Genomic DNA, 22,514 nt, shown 5'->3' with positions numbered 1-22,514 from the left:
AAACTTTTCTCTTCAGGGAAGCCTACCACTGACATAAACTCCCCCTACATTAACATCATTCACCACCACGCAGTCCTCACCTCCTGTTTCTCACCCCTTATCCACCTAGAATGTAAGTTCCTGCGGGAACAGGGCCCTCCATTCCTCTTGTATCTGTATGTCAATTGCTTGTCATTTTGTACTTGTCGTTATCTGTAAAATTTTTACCTTGTACAGCGCTGCGGAATCTGTTGGCGCTTTATAAATAAAGTATAATAATAATATAGCGCCGTCATATTAAGGACTATGGAAGGGAGGGCGTTAACACAGAGAGTTGTTATAAATGGTAAATCTTCAAGCTGGACAAAAGTGGTAAGTGGTGTTCCTCAAGGGTCTGTTCTGGGACCAATTTTATTCAACATATTCATAAATGACCTTGCAATTGGCGTTGAAAGTTATGTTTCTGTGTTTGCAGATGACACTAAACTCTGTAAAGTAATACAATGTGAGCAGGATATTACTTTGCCACAGAGGGATTTAGATAGACTTTGGGACTGGGCTAACAAATGGCAGATTAAATTTAATGTAGATAAATGCAAAGTTATGCACTTCGGGGTACAGAATGCACAAGCAACTTACACCCTAAATGGTAGTGAATTAGGGATAACAACAAATGATAAGGATTTGGCAATCGTTATAGACAACTAATTAGGAAACAATGTGCAATGTCAGTCAGCAGTTGCTAAGGCCAGTAAGGTATTGTCATGTATAAAAAGGGGAATCAATTCGTGGGATAAAAATATATAATTTTTCCCCTTTATAAATCAATGGTAAGACCACAGCTTGAATATGCTGTGCAATTTTGGGCACCTATTCTAAAGAAGGATATTATAGCACTGGAAAAGGTGCAGAGGTGGGCTACAAAATTAATAAAAGGAATGGAACACTTTAGTTATGAAGAAAAGTGAATTAATTTAAATCTGTTTAGTTTAGAAAAACGGCACCTCCGTGGGGATATCATAACATTATATACCGTATTTGCTCAATTATAAGACGACCCCCCAAAACCTGAATATTAATTTATGAAAAATATAAGACGACCCTTAAGGAAAAAAGTTTTACCAGTAAATGTTAATTCATGTAAACTATGTGAACAATTGTTTGTTAATAAAAGCTACGATTGAGAAAAATATTTTGTTTTTATTTCCAGTTATGCACATCTGCCCCCAGGCTTGCCACTCTGCCCCAGAAATGCCTTATACCCCATATATGCCACTGTGCCCCATGATATGCCTTTTAGCCCTCTAAATGCCACTGTGCCCCATGATATGCCTTTTGACCCCCTATATACCACTCTGCCTCCAGAACTGTCTTATACCCCTATATGCCACTCTGGCATTTAGGGGGTTAAAAGGCATATTATGGGGCAGAGTGGCATATAGGGAGGTATAAGGCATTTCAGGAGGCAGAGTGGCGTATAGAGGGTTAAAAGGCATTTCTGGAGTCAGAGTGGCATTAAGGGGGTTAAAAGGCATTTCACAGAGCACTCTGCCTCCAGAAATGCCTTATGCCCCCCATTTAACACTTCCTCCCCCTCCCTCCTCCAAACTTACTGGTGCTTCTGAGTCCCCAGTGCTTAGTCCGGGCAGCGTGTAGAGCTCTACGCGATTTGCGTAGACAACTGAGCGGAAGTTGTCTACACGAATCGCGTAGAGCTCTACACACTGCCCGGACTAAGCACCGGGGACTCAGAAGCACAGGTAAGTTGCTTACGGCATAACACAGATGCAGAGGACCTGGATCCTCCTGAGTCCCCGGTGCTTAATCCGGGCAGCGTGTAGAGCCCCAGTAAATTGGGGGGGGGCATAACACAGGAGGATCCAGGTCCCCTGCATCACTGCGGGGGATCTGGATCTTAGTCTCATAGGCAGACCTATTTGAGTTCTGATTATAAGATGACCCCGATTATAAGATGAGGGTTATTTTCCAGAGCATTTGCTCTGGAAAAAACCTCGTCTTATAATCGAGCAAATACGGTAAATATATTCGGGGCCAATACAATCCATTAAATAAGACTTTGCATAGGACACGTGGTCACGCATTTGGACTGGAAGAAATTTAGTCTAAGGCAAAGGAATGGGTTTTTTACAGTTAGGATACAGTTTTATCTATCTCTGTACAGACATTTAAACAACAATTGGATGAATACTTGCAAAAACATAATATTCAGGGATATAATTTTAAAATTATGGGGAAACTGCCTCTTGATCCAAGGAGAGATCTGACTGCCATTCTGGGGTTAAACTCCCCGTTTGCAGCAGCTAATCCTTGGCAGGGATCACTGAGCCAGCGTTAGAGCTAGAATTTCTGCTAAATCCGATCATGTGTTTGCAAGGGAGACAAAGGTAAATTTAAGGGGACCTCTGAACTATTATTTGCATTAATGTATACATGATGGTTGAAGTATCCCTTTAAAGCATCAGTAGCTGCAGAGAAATAACTAAAGGCTGCACTTGCATTAGCACAGTTGGATAAGTAGTAGCCCTTTATTGGTTGTTTAGTTCTTCCTGAGGACTGTGATTTTATTATGAAAAGTTAAAGCTTGTTTGTGTGTTTTATTTACATATATTGTATATGAAATCACTTTTTCCTTACCATATTTAAATTTTACAACTTCTCCCATAAACTAAAACCGGTGCTATATCTTTCACATATTTATTACAGATGGTGGTCCACAGTCGCCATTTCATCATATTTTGCCAAAATGTAAACTGGCAAAGGACCTAAAAGAAACTTATGACAGGTACGAATGTTTTACCTTTTGCGGTGACTTTTTATTACAGACACCATTTATTTCTTCATTCCTCCCCTGTTATCATATATTTCATAATATAATAGGTAATGTATTTTGACAAAGTAACATACCAGAGTACCCAATGGAAGCCTTGAAATTGCAGGTGATTTTATGTGGTTTGGCCAAAAAAACAGTACTAAAATCACATTTCCATTCAAAGCATGCATTTGCTATTTTTTTGTTCTAGTTTAATAAATATGACTAAATTTCATGACATACATTGTGATCGAGAAAAGACATAACCCCTCCTATTTTGAGCATTTCACTGCATTCCACATTTGCAAATATTGTTATGAAAAACAACACTATCTAAGTCTTGTTTTAACTCCTTAAAAAAAAGGTACCAGTTTTCAATCAAAGTTAATTGGGCCAATGTAAAAGAAGAAATGGAGTCGGACAGAATCACAGGTTAAAAGCATTAGAATCCTTTAAAAAGGGGGCATGGTTAGCCTAGTGAGGAAGATGGCCGCTTAACTTGGGAGATCCGCGCCACCCGCTCCTAAAACTTGTCATAAACACCTACTAAACCTGATATGGGCAGGAATAAAAAAGTGCCAACGAAGCCAGGCACTCCGGGGACCAGCGACAAAGCTCGCACGGCATCGCTGAGGGAATATTTCCAGACTCCGGCCCTGCTACACTCACAGCCGGAGGAACCCAACATGACGCCGTCTCCCGTGTGTTCCAAGGCCTTGGCAGAGCCCTCGTCACAGCAGCACCTGAGTAGCTCTCCGGAGCCTTCTCCACTTTACCTACCAAGGATGACTTCAGTCTCCTCGTGTCGGAGGTGAAACAAACGGTCCGCGCCAAAGTCACGGCCCTGCAAGAGGATATTTCGCGCCTAGATGCTAGAATCTCGACTGCTTTCAACGATCCTGTACCTCTCAACTTACTCACCTGTTTTACCACCTGGAGGACCTGGACAACCGAGGCCGACGTTCCAACATTCGAGTGAGGGGCATGCCCGAAGGTGAACGCCCTGAGGACCTCAAGCGCCTCTTGGACAAGCTGTTCTCCATGATCCTGGGTCGGTCCGATGATCCTAACACAAAAAAACTATTAAATTCGATCGGGCTCACAGGGGATATCCTGTCCTCCGATGAACTTCCGGGTTATGTAAGCAGTGACGCAGCCCGGAAGGGAATGCCCGGTGCGGACATCTCCTCGGGGTCCAGCTGTGTACCGCTGAGTCAGTTGCGCTCTATGCGCAGCTCCTTGGCGAGACTACATCTAGTCAATTGTTGGCGCTCTTTGCACCCCACAGACTGCGACTACACGTTCTACTCCTCGCCGCATAACTACTATTCCCGTCTGGACTACATTTTCCTCTCCCAGTCCCATCTTGACCTCTTACAGACTTGCTCGATTCTTCCAATGATATGGTCAGATCAGACCTAGGGAGTGGACGTGGAGACTTAATGACTCCTTTCTTGTGTCCCGAACGAGTTTGGAACTGGAGAGGTAGTTTGGTGAAAACGATACGCAGGAGACGGCCCCTCCGGTTCTCTGGGAAGCCCATAAGAGCGTCATATGGGGATTCTTCGTTCAACAGGGTGCGCAACGGGAAAAAAGCTCGTAATAGGGAGATTGACAGGCTCACTACGCAAATCATGCACCTAGAAGCCACTCATAAACTGAATCTGGCAGATGAGACTTATAACGAACTAATGGATTTAAGGGGTAAACTCAGTGACTTACTAAATTCCCGATTTTAGGAGGGCCTCCCTGTATATTCAGAAATTCTTCCAAGAACACGGCAACAAGTTTGGCAAACTGTTGGCTAAAATGATTAACCCCCTTAAAAAGGCCACACACATCCACAAAATACGGACGGCTGCTGGGGTCGTGTCCCCCTTCCCTTCCAAGATAGTGGAGGCATTCCACACTTACTACACATCCCTCTATAACCTGCAACAGCGGGGGCCCCAGGCGGTGCCGCATGCCAGAAGCGAACGGATACACCAATATCTTACACGCCACATTAGACGTAAACTTACTCGGTTACAGGCGGACTTGCTTGAGGAGCCGCTCTCTGCAGAGGAGCTATCGCTAGCTCTGAGGGATACGCAAAAAGGGAAGTGTCCGGACGGCCTACCTCTGGGATATTATAAAACCTTCTCGGAGCTTCTACTGACACGACTGCTCACCGCTGTAAACTCTCTTCTGGAGAGCCATCGCTTCCCTCCCCAGACTCTGGCTGCGACAATCACGGTCATACACAAGGAGGGCAAGGACCTTTGCTTACCTCAAAGTTATTGACTCATATCCTTGTTGAAGGCTGACTTGAAACTTTTTCCAAAGCGTTGGCGTTACGCTTAGCACGGTTTCTCCCCCAGCTGGTCCACTCGGACCAAGCGGTGTTTGTCCCTCGGAGGGAGACTCTTAAACATTATCCACGGGGCGGAGACGGGGGCCCGGCAGGTTTTGCTCCTATCCACCGACGCCTAAAAAGCCGTTCGACAGGGTGGATTGGACTTTTCTACAAACTATGCTGAAACATCAGGGACTGGGCCCTTGCATGTTGGCGTGGATTGAGGCTCTGAGCCTACGGCCCGTGTGCATGTAAATGGTGCTCTGCCGCCACCGGTACCTATTGGGAACGGCACAAGGCAGGGCTGTCCCCAATGCTGATTGCGCTGTCTCTAGAGCCCTTTTTGGAGGCTATCCACTCTAATCCTGACATCCTGGGGTTCCGGGTCGATAGGGAGCACCACAAGGTCGCTGCCTACGCAGACGACCTCCTGTTCCTGGTAGAAAATCCCATGGTCACGCTACTAAACATTCTTGAAGAGTTCCGCTCCTATGGCGAGCTTTCGAACCTCAAGATAAAGTCGGAGATTTTAAACATCTCTATACCCCCACAGCAGGTCCCGACACTTACTTCTAGTTTCCCCTTCCGATGGTGCAGTGAGAAGATGAAGTATCTGGGAATTTGGCTGACGTCTACTGTTGATGGGCTATTCCGGGAAAACTTCGCCCCTTTACTGTCGACGCTGTCGGCAGACCTCAAAAGATGGATGCGCTTGTATATTTCCTGGGTTGGCCGGGTGAACGTTGTTAAAATGAATCTACCTATTCCAGACGCTCCCGATCCGAATCCCTCGCAACTTTTTTGACGCTCTCTGTCCTATTGTGACTCGCTTCATTTGGGGCAATGAGAGCTCTGGACAGAAATTCTCACAGCTTACTCGCGTTGCCTGATTTCTATAAATATTATCAAGTCGCACACCTGTGCTGCTAAGGGCCATACCTACCTGGCTGGAGCGCTTCACATACCACCAGATCGTACATTACATTTCCACGCTCCCGAATCACCGTAGTTTGCATAGAGAATTGACGAGCTTCGAAGGCTGGTGCATCGGGGATCGTCCTCTGGCAGGGGCATTCCTCGAGACACTCGTTCTGTGCGACCTGGGAATCCATCTGCGACACACGACTTTCAGACGCGGACTGGGAGAGAATTTTCATTTTCACATCTGACTGCCCCGGGATACGGGGGTTTTGGAAGGAGGTCGACCGGATAATTTCGGAGCTTTCTGACTCCCCTACGCGTTTTCAGGCTCTCGCTATGCTGTTGCATCATACCTCGCACCTGTCTCCAGGTACAAAAAAATCTGTTGTTCGCCATCTACTCGATGCGGCCAAGAGCCTCATCCCCTTGCATTGGAAGAGTACCTGTCCCCCAACTATCAGGGAATGGGAGCACCGGGTAGGGGAGATTAGGAGACTCGAGGATCTCTCTGCATTCTCTGTGCCGCAACGGGAGAGTTACACGTTGACCTGGTATCAATGGTTTTCCTTTCTGTCCAGACGGGCCCTGTAAGCTATACAGCCTGTGTGTCTTGCCTGTCCTCTGAGATGTGTATCTGTAGTTATTCCTGGAGATCTGTATGTTCTGAACTGAGCTTTGTTTGATTCCCACGTATGTACTGATGATAATGACCGACTCATAGTTCTCATTGTTTCGATATACTATGCTCACTCACCATTACGTTATAGGGAATTCCCTCCACCCTGCCCAAAATTTATAATAAAGCATTAAATATGTAAATCATATATACAGCACTATGAAAAAGTAATTGCTCCAGTCATAATTTCTTCAGCTTTTTTACTTTTTAATGTTTCAGATCATCCAGCTAGTTTTCAATGATAACTTTCTTCGCTCAGCTAATGTTGCTGCAGTGTTTTGTTATCGAGCCATTAAGCAACACCAAAATATTCATGGGCAACGTTATATGTTACAATAAAAATAATGATATCTAAAGAAAACCCTTGTCCTGAAAACAAATATATAATTTGTGTGGGTACAATAAATGAGAAAGAAAAAAATAAACACCAACTCCACAAAAAATGTTAAAACAGGGAGCAACATTTTGTCACAAAGGGGTTAATATAAGACAAATGCAGTGTAAGTGAACACAAAATGCAGCTTTTAAATTATGATTTCATCAGGGCAGGATCCTGTATGTGGCATCCCACTCCAAAAAAATAATGTTGGCAAGAATATTTCACAAATAAATAAAATGTCAACTGGGGGAAAACAGAATAGAACAGCTTAACCCCTATCACTATACACTGAGAAAAACCTTAACATTAGTACAGCATAACCCTTATCACTATACACTGAGACAGACATTAAGATTAGTGCAGCATAACCCCTATCACTATACACTGAGCCAGATATTCACGGTAGTGCAGCATAACCCCTTTCACTATACACTGAGCCAGATATTCACGGTAGTGCAGCATAACCCCTATCACTGTACACTGAGCCAGACATTGATGCAGCATAACCCTATCACTATACACTTAGCCAGACATTGTTTTAGTAGGTCTCTGCCCCTTTAGCTGCCTGCCTCTGCTACCCCTGAAACAGCCTGCCTCTACCTCTGAAAAAGCCAGCCTGTGTCACCTCTCCCCTGAAACAGCCTGCCTGTGCCACCTCTGTCCTTTTAGCAACCTGCCTATGCCACATCTGCCCCTCCAGACAATCTGCCTGTGCCACCTCTGCCCTCCCCCAAACAGCCTGCCTGTTCCATTTTTGCCCCTAAACACCCACTCACCCAGTCACTCTCCCCCACACTCCCTTACCTCTATGCGGCCCCAACGCAGGCCCGTAGCTTACCACTGTGGTACCCACACACTGTGTGAGGAAACAGTTTTCCCTGGACGGGAAAAGCTATGGGCCTGCTTTAGGGGGCCATTGGGCCGCATAGTCATCTGCTTGGCCGGCCCACCGTGCACCTCTCTGACAAGTGGCACCCAGGGCGGACCGCCCTCCCTTAGTTAAGATAGTGCATTTCATTTATTGAAGGTAAATAGCTAATTAAAACCTAAATCACCCATGTGAAAAAAGTATAGTCACTCTAAATCATTGACAGGGGTACAGCATAACTGTTATCATTATATATTGAGGCAGACATTGATGGGGGTACAGCATAACACCTATCACAATATACTGAGGCAGACATTGATGGTGGTACAGCATAACTGCTATCATTATATACTGAGGCAAACCTTGATAGGGGTACAGCGTAACACCTATCACTATATACTGAGACACGCACTGACAGTGGTACAGCATAACACCTATCAATATATACAGAGGCACGCACTGACGGTGGTACACCATAATCCCCATCACTATACATTTAGCCAGACATTGACAATAATGCAGCATAACCCCTATCACTATATACTAAGTTCAGCATTGATGTGGTGTAGGCCTACCACTTCAATGTCTGACTTAGTATATAGTAGGGATGCACCAAAATGAAAATTCTTTCCCGAAAATTCAGCATTCACTTGGCCGAAACCGAAAATAACACTCCCAACCTTTAAAAACAAAAAAACCCTACTTTTATTAAAAGTAAGTAACACACCAAAAAAAAAATCAATAACAATATTAATATAAATAATAAATATATATATATATATATAGATAGATATATATATAGATCTATATATATATATATATATATATATATATATAGATCTCTATATATATATATATATATATATAGATCTATATATATATATATATATATATATATCTATATATATATCTATATATATATATATATATATATATATATATATATAGATCTATAGATATATATATATATATATATATATATATATATATAGATCTATATATATATATATATATATATATATATATAGATCTATATATATATATATATATATATATAGATCTATATATATATATATATATATATATATATATAGATCTATATATATATATATATATAGATCTATATATATATATATATATATATATAGATCTATATATATATATATATATATATATATAGATCTATATATATATATATATATATAGATCTATATATATATATATCTATATATATATATCTATATATATATATCTATATATATCTATATATATATATCTATATATATATATATCTATATATATATATATCTATATATATATATCTATATATATATATATCTATATATATATATATATATATATATATATCTATATATATATATCTATATATATATATATATCTATATATATATATATCTATATATATATATATCTATATATATATATATATCTATATATATATATATCTATATATATATATATATCTATATATATATCTATATATATATATATATCTATATATATATCTATATATATATATATATCTATATATATATCTATATATATATATATATCTATATATATATCTATATATATATATATATCTATATATATATCTATATATATATCTATATATATATATATCTATATATATATCTATATATATATCTATATATATATATATCTATATATATATCTATATATATATCTATATATATATATATCTATATATATATCTATATATATATATATCTATATATATATCTATATATATATCTATATATATATATATCTATATATATATATATCTATATATATATCTATATATATATCTATATATATATATATATCTATATATATATCTATATATATATATATCTATATATATATATATCTATATATATATATATATATAAAGCCTGCAAAAAGGAGATTAAAATGGCTAAACTAGAAAATGAGAAATTTATTGCCAAGTAAAGCCAATCCCAATAATTTTTTTAAGTATGTAAATGGAGGTAGAGAATGTTGGTCCTTTATTATCTGAAACTGGAAATTTGGTTAGTGAGGACAGAGAGAAAGCCGACATCTTAAATGCTTTTTTGCCTTCTGTTTATACCAAGGAAGAACCAATGACTGAGCACCTGGTTAAGGTAGAGAAGGCCCCTGGACCGGATGGTATGCACCCAGGGGTACTGAAGGAACTATGCCTGATTCTGGCCCAACCTTTATTACTAATCTTTAGGGATTCTTTCAGCTCAGGCATAGTTCCATTAGATTGGCGCAAGGCAGATGTTGTGCCCATATTTAAAAAGGGATCAAAATCTCAACCGGGCAATTACAGGCCAGTAAGCTTAACATCGGTAGTGGGGTTATTATTTGAGGGGTTGCGAAAGGTATACATTCAAGATCATATCTTGATCCATAATCCAATTAGTAAAAGTCAACATGGATTTGTGAAAGACTGGTCTTGTCAAACCTATTAGCATTCTATTAAGAAGTTAGTAAAAAATAGACCTGGGTGTGGCTGTAGATGTTGATTTATTTGGACTTTGCTAAGGCATTTGATACAGTTCCACATAAAAGGCTACTCTATAAATTAACAGAAATAGGCTTAGTGGCAAATGTCTGTATGTGGATCAGAAATTGGCTAAAAGATAGAATGCAGAGGGTTGTTGTGAATAGATGTTTCCAGCCTGTATGCAGGTATTAAGTGGAGTGCCTCAGGGGTCTGTCTTCGGTCCTCTTCTTTTTAATTTCTTTATAAATGATCTCCCAAGCTGCATTGAGAGCCACGTCACAGTTTTTGCTGATTACACAAAATTAGGCAGAGTAATTCAGACTAATCTTGATGTTTCTTCTTTGCAGGAAGATTTGGACAGAGTTGGGAACTGGGCGTGCAAGTGGCAGATGAGGTTCAATATAGAGAAATGCAAAGTTATGCATTATGGTAAAAATTATAAAAATGCAACCTATTCTTTAAATGGAATATCCTTGGGGGAAACTACCAATGAGAAAGATTTAGGAATAACGGTTGACAACAGATTTGACAACCGTGCGCAATGCCAGATAGCAGCTGCGAAGGCCAATAAGGTTTTGGCATGCATAAAAAAGGTATTGATTCAAGGGAGGAGGATATTATCTTGCTTCTTTACAGGTCATTGGTAAGAATGCACGGTACAATTCTGGGCACCAGTCCTTAAAAAGGACATTATGGAATTAGAAAAAGTGCAAAGGAGGGCTACAAAATGAATAAGGGGATAGAGAGATACTAGTTATGAAAAGAGACTGAAAAGGTCACCCTCTGAGACTGGAAGAGCGCAGGTTTCATAGACGACAAAGGAAGGGATTCTTTACGGCAAGGATTCTTTACGGTATGGAATTCACCGCCAACGGAGGTGGTGTTGTCAAATAAACTAGATGCCTCCAATAGGGGTCTGGATATTTTTTTACACATACAGGGCTATAAATAGAATAACATTAATATTTTAGAGCTTCTTGATCCAAGGAGAAATCCGATTGCCTCTTGGAGTCAAGAAGGATTTTTTCCCCTGATGGCAGAATTCGAAGTAGCTTAATTAAGGTTTTTTTGCCTTCTTTTGGATCAAGACTAGGAAGGATAGGTAGAAGGGTTGAACTTGATGGACTTAGGTCTTTTTTCAACCTTATAAACACACACACACACTGTATTTGCTCGATTAAAAGACGACCCTGATTATAAGACGACCCCCCAAATCTGAATATTAATTTAGGAAAAAAAGAAAAAGCCTTAATATAAGACGACACTATAGGAAAAAAGTTTTACCAGTAAATGTTAATTCATGTAAACTATTTTTTTTTTATAAAAGCTATGATTGAGAAAAATATTTTGGTTTTATTTCCTTCTATTTTCCAACCTGCACCCCAGTTATGAACATCTGCCCCAAAAATGCCTTATACCCCCTATATGCCACTGTGCCCCATGATATGCCTTTTAACCCTCTAAATGCCACTGTGCCCATGATATGCCTTTTAACCCTATATGCCACTGTGTCCCATGAAATGCCTTATACCCCTATATGCCACTCTGGCATTTAGAGGGTTAAAAGGCATAGTATGCGGAAGAGTGGCATATAGGGAGGTTTAAGGCATTCAGGAGGCAGAGTGGCGTATAGAGGGTTAACCCCTTCGTGACAAAGGCTGATTTTACTTTTTGTACCCTTCGTGACAATGGCCGTTTTAACATTTCTGCGCTGCTCGTGTTTAGCTGTAATTTTCTTCTTTCCCGTTTACTGAACCCACACACATTATATATTGTTTTTTTCAGGACAAGAAGAATACAAAGATGACATTGTTTTGATTGTATCATATTATTTACTATTAAAAAAAGTATAAAATATGGTGAAAAATGTAGAAAAAAATGACTGTTTCTAACTTTTATTTGAAAAATCTTTTACTCATCTATAAAAGATAATGAAAAAAACTGCTAAATAGATTCTACTATTTGTCCTGAGTTTAGAAATATTCAATGTTTTTATGTTTTTTTGCTTTTTTCTACACATTATGGGGCAATAAGTACAGGTAGCGTTTTGCTATTTCAAAGCCATCTTTTCCAAATCTGGTAATTCTTCCCCCCATGTGCCATTTCGGGTATCTTTGAAGCCGGCCAATGCAATTTACCCCATCAAGTCATATATTTTTAAAAAACTAGACAGCCCAGGGTATTCCAAATGCTAGTATTTTAACCCTTTCCAAGCACTAATTCTACCATCAGCCTTTGTCAAACTTTATGGTAGTAATTTTTTTTGCATTTGTTTTTTCACACATATTTTACTTCAGGTATGAATAAACAGGTTCTGGTATATGTCACTATCATAAAACAAATATGTGTTTAGCAACATCTCCTGAGTACAGCGATACCTCACATGAATGATTTTGCCTGGCTGTTTGGGGCAAAAGGGCCACATTTGGGGCATGCGCATTTTCAATGTTGAACTTTGGCGTTTGGCGATCAACTGCCCATGCCCTATTTGGTACATCTTTGAGCCGGGCCATTTCAGTATGCCCAATAAAGCCATATATTTTTGAAAACTATACACCCCAGGGTATTTCAAATGCTAGTATTTTAACTCTTTCCATGCACCATATCTACCACCAGTCTTTGTCAAACTTTGTGGTAGTCATTTTTTTTGCATTTGTTTTGTCACACACATTTTACTTCAGGTATGAATTAAAAGGTTCTCATGTATTTCACTATCACAAAACACCCCAATATGTGTTCGGCAACATCTCCTGAGTACAGCGATACCTCACATGAATGCTTTTGCCTGGCTGTTTGGGGGCAAAAGGGCCACATTTGGGACATGCACATTTTTCAGTGTTGAACTTTTGGCATTTGGGGATCCACTGCCCATGCCCTATTTGGTACATCTTTGAGCCGGGCCATTTCAGTGTGCCCAACAAAACCATATATTTTTGAAAACTAGACACACCAGGGTATTTTAAATGCTGGTATTTTAACTCTTTGCATGCACACATTTTACCACCAGAATTTTTTCAAAGTTTGCAGTAGTATTCTTTTGTGTGTATTTTTCCCCCACACACCTATGTTATGTATGAATTTACAGCTCCTGGTATATGCCGCTGTCACACAACACCCCAATATGTGTTCAGCAACATCTCCTGAGTACAGTGATATTTTTGGGGGGAACTAAAAGGCCACATTTGGTACGTGTGCATTTTTCTAATTGGAAATTAGATGTGTGGCCATCCTCCCCCTCCGTGTTAATTGGGACATTGTTGAACCCGGCCAATTCAATTTACCCCATCAAATCATACATTTTTTAAAAGTAGACACCCCATGGGCATTTAATATGCCAGCATTTTAACTCTTTCCATGCGATAATTGTTTTAAGCTAATGTGCTAATTTTAGGACTTGCTCACAAAAATATATTTTTTATATATATATATATTTTATTTTTTTTTGCCTTTTTGAAAAAAAAATTTACATTTTTTTTTTCAACTTGAAGGTTCCCCTGATAGTGACATCAGTGGGAAATTATTTTTACATTTTACTGTTTTTTTTTTTTACTATTTTTTTCTAATTATTATTAATTTTATTTTATTTTTTAATTTATTTTTACTAATCACACTGTGATTAGAAAGCTGGGCTCCATTGACTTGCATGGTTGAATGCAGTACCTGTATTCAACCTGCAAGTGGAGCCAGAGTTCTCTAGAGGGTCTGGAGACCGTCTAACGAACTTTTTCACCTTTATTGTTTTTTTTTCCCGGGCCGCCGCCATCTTGCGGATGGCGAAGATCACCGGCAGCTGCGGCTGTGACCGCTCTCCGGAGCGGTCACAGTCCATCCAAAGGTAAGTGTTTGGTGTCGCTGGATGCCTCCTGATCGAGGCATTCCAGCGACACCATTTCAGTTTAGGAGGTGATGGTTGATCGCCTCCTAAACGCTTTTAAAACGGGTGTCCGCCACCATACAATGTATGGCGGTTGTGGTGCCGATCGTGGCGTTGCTGAATGCCTCGAGGTCGAGGCATTACAGCAACGCCGTTTGGGTGCAGAAAGCGGACGTAGATCGTTATTTGTCATAATTGACTTGTTTTTCCGTGCCAGAACCGGCAATTGTCATTAAGGGGTTAAATAGCCATTTCTGGAGGCAGAGTGGCATTAAGGGGGTTAAAAGGCATTTCACAGAGCACTCTTCCTCCAGAAATGCCTTATGCCCCCCATTTAACACACCCCCACCCCCCCCAACTTACCGATGCTTCTGACTTCCCTGTCATGTAGCCGGGGCAGCGTGTAGATCCCACGCACTTACGCTGCAGCCGGAAGGAGGTGTGGCTAGCAGCAGGGGTTGTCTGTGTCCATCGCGCAGACCTTCACCGGCTGTCAGAGAGAATTGCGGCACCAGTGCGTTGAACTCGGATCTGAGCGGATCTGGGAAGGTCTGAGTGATGGACGCAGACAACCCCCGCTGCTAGCCACGCCTCCTTCCGGCTGCAGCGTAAGTGCGTGGGATCTACACGCTGCCCCGGCTACATGACAGGGAAGTCAGAAGCATCGGTAAGTCCTTCCTGCTGTAGCGGAAGTTGTCTACGCGAATCGTGTAGACATCTACACGCTGCCCCAGCTACACACCGGGGACTCAGAAGTACCGGTAAGTGGGGCGGGGGGGGAGACAGGAGGATCCAGGTCCCCTGCAGCTGCGGGGGATCTGGATCTTAGGCATCTCATAGGCAGACCTATTTGAGGTCTGATTATAAGACGACCCCCGATTATAAGACGAGGGGTATTTTTCAGAACATTTGCTCTGAAAAAAACCTTGTCTTATAATCGAGTAAATACGGTATTTGAAAAATATACACCCAAGGGAATTTCAAATGCTGGTATTTTCCACAGGTTTTGTCAGGCTCCATTTAGGCTGCGGAGCTGCTTCTCTCTTGTCCCCCCCCCATCTTGCTAGAGTTTCCCCTTTGCTGTGATCCATTCCTGGATTTTTTTTTTGAGTAAGGGGCATGTACGTGAAAGTGGCACGACTAAGGTGTGCGGGGGAGTTGTAGGGCAGTCTGAGTCACACATCAGAGTGCAGCTAATACATCCCAAACATCCTACCTATAGGTCGTGTCATAAAATAAAAGTTATAGTGGTAACGGGAAAATAAAAAGTCCCACAGCTAAATCAAGTATATGATGACATAAAGTAACATGTTCAGAGGGCAATGAAACTAACAGAGAGGTATATTTGTGTGGTGCAAAAAAAAAAAAAACGTGACCCGGTAAGTGACTAGGCAGCCACAGGAGGAACAGTTAGCGCCCCAAAACATAAACCATAAAGAAAAACAAAACGATATACCCAGCCGAAGTCCCAAGTATCTGCCAGCCGATCCGCAGAAGACCCGCCGCAGAGAGGCGGCGGAGTATCAAAGTCATCGACAGGCAATGGCAAGTACCCAGGCATGGGCGATCCAGAAATGGACCGGCGGTGTGTGGCCCCCTGGATAAGGAAAAAGGAAGCCAGCCAGGTAAACGGGAAGGAGTTTAGTCCAGTTTGCTGGTGGAGGAGGCTACAGGGCCTCTTCCTACGGTTGGTGTGCGGTATCCAAGAGGTAGCCAGATGAGTGAGAGTGAGAGGCTGCAGAGGTGGAGGAGCTGCTTCCCAGTCAGGAACATCAATGTAGGGTAAACTCGGTTCTTCCGAGAAGAATTTCAGCTCGCCTGGTTGCCGTAAAGTGAAGAAATCCCCATTGATAGGGGATGCCAGCCTCCCACAGCGCAGATGTAACAGGCCGTAGTGCCCTGCGTTTCTGTAAGGTGATCAGGGAGAGGTCCCCTTCATAATCCACTGTGCCAACGGAGCGACAGGCCTTCAGAATCGCATCTTTGACGGTGTATTCATGAAGGCAAGACACCACATCCTTGGGGGAGAGGATGGGGAGCTCCTCGGTCGGAGAGCGTGATGTGCCCGGTCGAACTGGATGGGAGAGTAGGCAGGTAAGGCAAGTAGCGAGTTGAAGAGAGACTGGAGCGTCAAACGAAGCTTCTCTCCGGGGATCGACTCAGGTAGGCCCCGCACGCGGAAGTTGTTTCTCCTACCCCGGTTATCGAGGTCTTCCAGTTGTTGGCGCAGTGAGTGGAAAGAGTCTGTATGTGTGCGTAAAGTGGAGGATATGGAGTCAATCCTCTCACTTGCTGCAGAGTGACCATTCTCCAGCGTCTGGACGCAGGCCCCAATCTGCTTTAGATCATCTTTGATGGCCACGAGGTCGGCGCGTACGCCCGGAGGGCCTGGTCTAAGGAAGAGTCAATCACGGTTACCAAGTCCGCTTTCGTTGGGAGTGATCGAAGAGCATCCTGCCACAATGTTGCTGCGGTTGATGGGGGAGGGAAACCGGACTCCGACTCCGGGTGGCCCTCGTCGGGACACTAGCTGGCTTGACTGGCCGGCGAAGGCGCCATTTTTGCCTCAGAGTCCCGCGAGTCTTGATCATGATGACCGTGGAAAAACGACCGGACAGACTGAGTGGAGGGTCTGTCCCGCGATCCCGCCGGTCTGGGGGTATTCCCCGCTCGGTTATTCTTCCCCATTGTCAAGTGGAAAGCGAATTTTGCGGAAATAAACACGGACACCAAGCAGAGCTAGGAGATTAAGCGGCCATCTTCCTTGAGTGCTAGCTCCGCCCCTCCTGGATTTCCTTGTGATCTGTTCTGTACTTCTGTTTCCTTGATTCCAGTTCTGCTTTTTGCTTCAGCTCCTGTTTCCTTTATAAGGTGTGGCCCACCCGTTTGTTACATTTGTCGCAGTCTATAGGTATGCCTCTCTGTTCTGTGTATAGATTCAGTGTTTAGTTTCAACTTTAGTTCAGTAGGCAGAGTTTAGCGTTAGGACCCACCGTATATTGGAGTACTTTGGCGTAGTGGTGGGCTAAGCATACTATGGCCATATGATGTGACGGAATCTCCAACTGTTATTCTCATAGTCCTAGGCTAGTTCCTGTATTCATGTTTATCTGTCTCTTATGTGCCTTTGCCCTCTATTCCCTGAATCATCTGAGGATCTCGGTTCCTCTCTCCTCTTCCCATGTCCCAGTTAAGATTTCCTATCCTTGCTTAAAGGAGAAGCGTCGGAGGGTCTCGGCTCCTTACTCCATCCCTTGTGTTCCCTGTGCTTTGTTGTGTCCTGTACCATGTATGTATTGTTTGGTTATGTTACTTGCTCGCTCTGTCCCTGTCTGTTGCTCGCTCTGTCACTTTGCTGGCTATGTTCTGCAGTTACTCTGCTTAGCTTCCATTCACCCAGCCTGCAGCATCCTGCACATGATTCTAGTGCTATGTCTCATGTCTGCTCCAGGGTGCCTGCAGGATATCTCCAAGTTCTGCTTTGCTCTGGACAAAATCCGCTGCTATGTCAGGGTGCTGGTATGTGGCTACATAACCCTAGATGCCCACCCAGGAGAGTGCAGTTACCCTGCACCAGGCCCTGTCCAACTCCGCTACTGCGCAATAACTCCTGAACACAATCTTTGGGTGCTCTGGGTCATTACAGTCATCTGTATGGACCAAGTCCATTACAGGTTTGTTTGGGGTTTCTATTTGTTTGGGGACTAAAAGGCCACATTTGGGAAGTGTGCATTTTTCATATGAATTTTGACATGTTGAAAATTCTGCCCACGAATGCTATTTGGGAAATCTTTGAAGCCGGTCAGTTCAACTTACCCCCATAAAATCATATATTCTTGAAAACTAGACACACTAGGGTATTTCTGATGCTGGATGGAGGATTTTAATAAAATTCCAATTTGAAAAATGCACAGATTCCAAATGTGGCCCATACAGTGATATGTGGGGTATCGCTGTGTTCAGGAGTTTGCTGACTACAAATTGGGGTGTTGTTTGACAGGAGCGGTTAATTCATAACTGAAGTACAATGTGTGTGTGTGGGGAAAAAACAAAAAATTTACAACCAAAATGTTTGACAAAGGCTGGTGGTAGAATAAGAGTGTGGAAAGCATTAAAATAAAAATTTGAAATAGCCTGGGATGTCTAGTTTTCTAACATAGTGTTTGATGGGGTAAATTGCATTGACCAGTTTCAAAGATGTCCCAAATGGCACAAAGGGCAGAATAAACAGATTTGGGAAAAATGGTTTTGAAATGGCAAAACGCTACTTGTACTATTTGCCCAATAACTTAAAAAACATTGAGTATTTCTAAACTCAGGACAAATAGTAGAATTTTAATGTTAATATACAAGCTTTGTAACTCACAGGACATTTTTTACTGTTTTATTCTGTTTTATTTCAGTCTATGTACTACTGGTATGGTGCGACTCCATATCAATAACTGGTTGGAAGTCAGTTTTTGCTTGCCTCATAAGATACACTGTGTTGGACCAAGTTTCATTCCTCCAGAAGCAATAGAAAGAAGTTTAAAATCTATCAGGTAATTTCACTTGTTGCAAACATAATGGTTACAGTTCCCCCAGCTGGGTATGTAGTAACTGAATTGTAGAATAATTTCCGCAGTATTTGAATATATCATGCTTGTTATATTATGCATGTTTACTACTTATTATTTATGTATTATGGCAATTTGGGCATGTCTAAGAGCAACCCTGCCTTGAATTCAGATGTGCAGAGTTTAATAATTTTATGCAAGCGACATGCCGATTAGAGAATAAGATATGTTGCTTTTTTACATAGCTAAACAGTAAGGTTGTTAAAAGAAATAGATTTTAACTCACAATGCGCATTTGTGGAAAGTGCTCCCATTGATTACGCTTATTATTATTGTTATCTTTTATTTATATAGCACCAACAATTTACGCATTGCTTAATACAATAAGGTATATTCAAGGGGTATGACAAGATGAGAATTGACAGACTAAGACAAACCGATACATTAGGTGGAGAGAGCCCTGCTCGCAAGCTTACAACTTGGAGCACTTTCCTGCCACTGATCAGCTGCTTTAAGAATAAGTCAGACCAAGATGAAGGAGAGCAGCAGCTGCAGCATGATTGCAGATTCTGTCAGGAAACAGCTCTTTTTTTATTTTGTTTTGGAAGAATGCATATTAAAGTACAGAGTAACCCTTTTAACCCCCTAAAAGCCAGAGTGGCATATAGGGGTATACGGTATTTCTGGAGGCAGAGTCGCACATAGGGGGTCAAAAGGCATATCATGGGGCACAGTGGCATATAGGGCGTGTAAGGCATTTCTGAGGCAGAGTGGCAAGCCTGGGGGCAGATGTGCATAACTGGGGGGGGCAGGTTGGAAAATAAAAGGAAGTAAAAACAAAATATTTTTCTCAATCATAGCTTTTATTTAAAAAAATAGTTTACATAGTTTACATGAATTAACATTTACTGGTAAAACTTTTTTCCTGTATTCAAGCTTTTTCTTTTTTCCCTAAATTAATATTCAGATTTTGGGGGGTCATCTTATAATTGAGCAAATACGGTATTAACAAAACAATATACTATTTGAATAAATAAAACTTAACCTTTATTTCAGATGTTTAAAAGTAGACACTCAAGGGCTTAATATTGCTATATGAAAATAATAGATGATGTAGGACTTCGTATGAGCAGTAATAGTCTGAGAAGTACATGGATGATAAAAGTTTATAACCCCCCCCCCTGCTTCCCTTTGATTGGTGTACAGGGGACAGCATCCACTTCATAGAGACTTTAACCATACAAAACAGTCTTGCTACTTCATAGGGAGCACTCAAGAAAATATATTGAGGAATATTAAGGCAAGATGTATATGCAGTGAGTGCAGTTTCACATTAAAGGTTACTGTACAAATTGTCAGAAATTGGCTAAGGGGTGAATGTATGTATTTTGACTGGAAACTGGCTAAAACACAGAATGCAAAGAGTATCTCAAGAGTACCTCAAGGGTCTGTCCTGGGTCCTCTCCTTTTTTTTTTTTTTTTTTTATTATTAATAATCTCCAATTGAGGGCCATGTCTCAGTGCTTGCTGATGACACAACATTAGGAAGAGTAATACACTCTAACCATGAAGTTGCTTGTTTGCAGAAGGACAGTAGGGGACTGGGCAGGCAAGTGGCAACACAGTTCAACACAGACAAATGTAAAGTTATGCACCAAGGGAAAAATAATAACAATACAACATATACTTAAATATGCGGTGCTATTCTGGCCACTGGTCTTAAAAAGAGCGAAGATATCATATACAACAAAAAAAGGGATTTGTTACTGTAAGGACAATAAAGATATGGAATCTACTGCCAGGAGAGGTGGTGTTATCAAGTACAATGAATGTCTTCAAAAAGGCCTGGATATTTTAGAAAAGCATTGCATAGAGGGATATAACACTATGTAAATGTGTGTGTATATATATATATATATATATATAATATATTATATGTGTGTATATTGGGTCTTCTCTGTGGAGGCTGGTGGTGTGGCGGTCGTGAAGCGGAGGAGGGTCTCCCTCTTCTCTGTACTGGCTGCTGCTGGAGTGGTTGCGAGGTGGAGGAAGGTCTCCCTCTCGTTCGCGGCAGTTGCTGTAGCAGAAGCTAAGGGGAAAAGGGGGGTACTCTCTCTTCCTTGAGCAGGAGGCAGGGAAGAGGAGTGCCGCATATGCAGGTACGTAAGATTCAGCAAGTGAAATGCTGGCTCTATCAGGTTGAGATCATGTGATTGACTTGACTATTGCAGAATATTCCATTTCTTTGCCTTAAAAAACTCCTGCATTGCTTTTGCAGTATGTTTTGGGTCATTGTCCATCTGTAAAGTGAATCATCGTCCAATCAACTTTGCTGAATTAGGCTGAAACTGAGCAGACAATATATCCCAATACACTTCAGAATTTAGCCTTTCTATTCTTGAGGCTTATGAATGGTTTGCACCTTGTGGTGAACCCTGTGTATTTGCTCTCGTGATGTCTTCTCTCTAAAAAAGGAACTTACGTAAACTTCCAGCCCCCTTCCTACCAACATAAATTCCACCGGGAATAAAAACTCCCAAGTATTTTCCTGTCTTGGGCAGGGACAGGTCACTGCTTTGTTTTTCAGGTACTTACCATTCAGCCTGCTCTGGTTGGACACAGAGTTCCTCCCATGGACACTAGGACAGGCTAGTCTCCCGTTTGTTGCAGCCTCCTAAGGGAAGCTGCCAAAAACATCTGCCATATTTATGGTGTTTGGCGGCATTCAGGCGCATTCCCGGTCTGGCATGACCACCTGAGCTGAATACTCTCACAGCACATTTTATTAAGGACTTTTTAAAATTATTTCAGGCTGTCAGCCTGTAATAATCCTTCTCGTAAATGTTAATTGAGGAATTCTCAGATATTTCCTCTGAAAAGGGATCAGTATTTTCACAGTTTTCAAAGAGGAAGTTACATAACATCCAGACATAATGACTTGTCTGTTGTTTTTTTTTTTTTTTTTTGTAGCGGATACACCCAGATTGATCAGGGCTGTTCAAATTCATGGGATGTGACAACACACCAGTACAGGGCACTTTGATTTTGCCACATTTTTTAAGTGCTATAAGAATGGAAATGTCCACATAAAACAAAAGGCCTTGATTTCAAAATGTTTTAAATCTTTATTTTTGCTTTTTAAGGAAGAATCTAAAGTTTTAGAAGCTTTTCCTTCTATTGACACAACTGTTTATCATTTAGGAAAATGCATCACAATATCTATTGAAGATTCCTCAGGTCTAAAAGACACCAAAGCTGATGCTTTGAGATGTACTTATCTGGCCTTAGGCACTCATTGTAAACCAATGCTAACATCTCCCAAACTTTCTAGGCCACAACGTATCTGGTTAGCACACCTAGAAGATATTTTGTCTTCACATGCTCCCAAGGACCAACCTTTTAGCTTTTAGAGCATATGAAATGACCAGAGTGTGACGATACAGATACTTGGAGCAGCCTCTCCCCCAGGATGTATCGCCCAGAAAGGAGCGTTGCTGAGACCGGGGTCAAGTCGGTGACTATATCTCCCCAGGATGCTGGTCTCAGTAGGGGAAACTTCTGGAGCGAGGCTAAAGTGT

The 22,514-nt window shown here is 41.3% G+C and overlaps 1 protein-coding gene and 1 long non-coding RNA gene across 6 annotated transcripts in view; both read left to right on the top strand.

Moving 5' to 3' along the window:
* The window catches only part of NPRL3 (NPR3 like, GATOR1 complex subunit), a 177,692-nt gene that overhangs the window by 76,963 nt on the left and 78,215 nt on the right, over positions 1 to 22,514 (top strand). For 4 of the 5 annotated variants that reach the window (XM_053472101.1, XM_053472104.1, XM_053472106.1 and 1 more), the window contains 2 exons: positions 2,704 to 2,782; positions 18,784 to 18,921. In XM_053472101.1, the coding sequence (XP_053328076.1) occupies positions 2,704 to 2,782; positions 18,784 to 18,921 (217 nt within the window). The remainder of the gene's footprint in view (positions 1 to 2,703; positions 2,783 to 18,783; positions 18,922 to 22,514) is intronic. The other variant, XM_053472102.1, reaches the window with a different exon arrangement.
* LOC128502356 (uncharacterized) lies at positions 370 to 914 on the top strand. Its single transcript, XR_008355101.1, has 2 exons — positions 370 to 438; positions 822 to 914. It is a non-coding gene; the product is annotated as an uncharacterized LOC128502356 (long non-coding RNA).

Source organism: Spea bombifrons, chromosome 7, assembly GCF_027358695.1.
Source record: "Spea bombifrons isolate aSpeBom1 chromosome 7, aSpeBom1.2.pri, whole genome shotgun sequence".
Taxonomy (NCBI): Eukaryota; Metazoa; Chordata; class Amphibia; order Anura; family Pelobatidae; genus Spea; species Spea bombifrons.
This window is presented reverse-complemented; position numbering and strand designations above follow the sequence as displayed.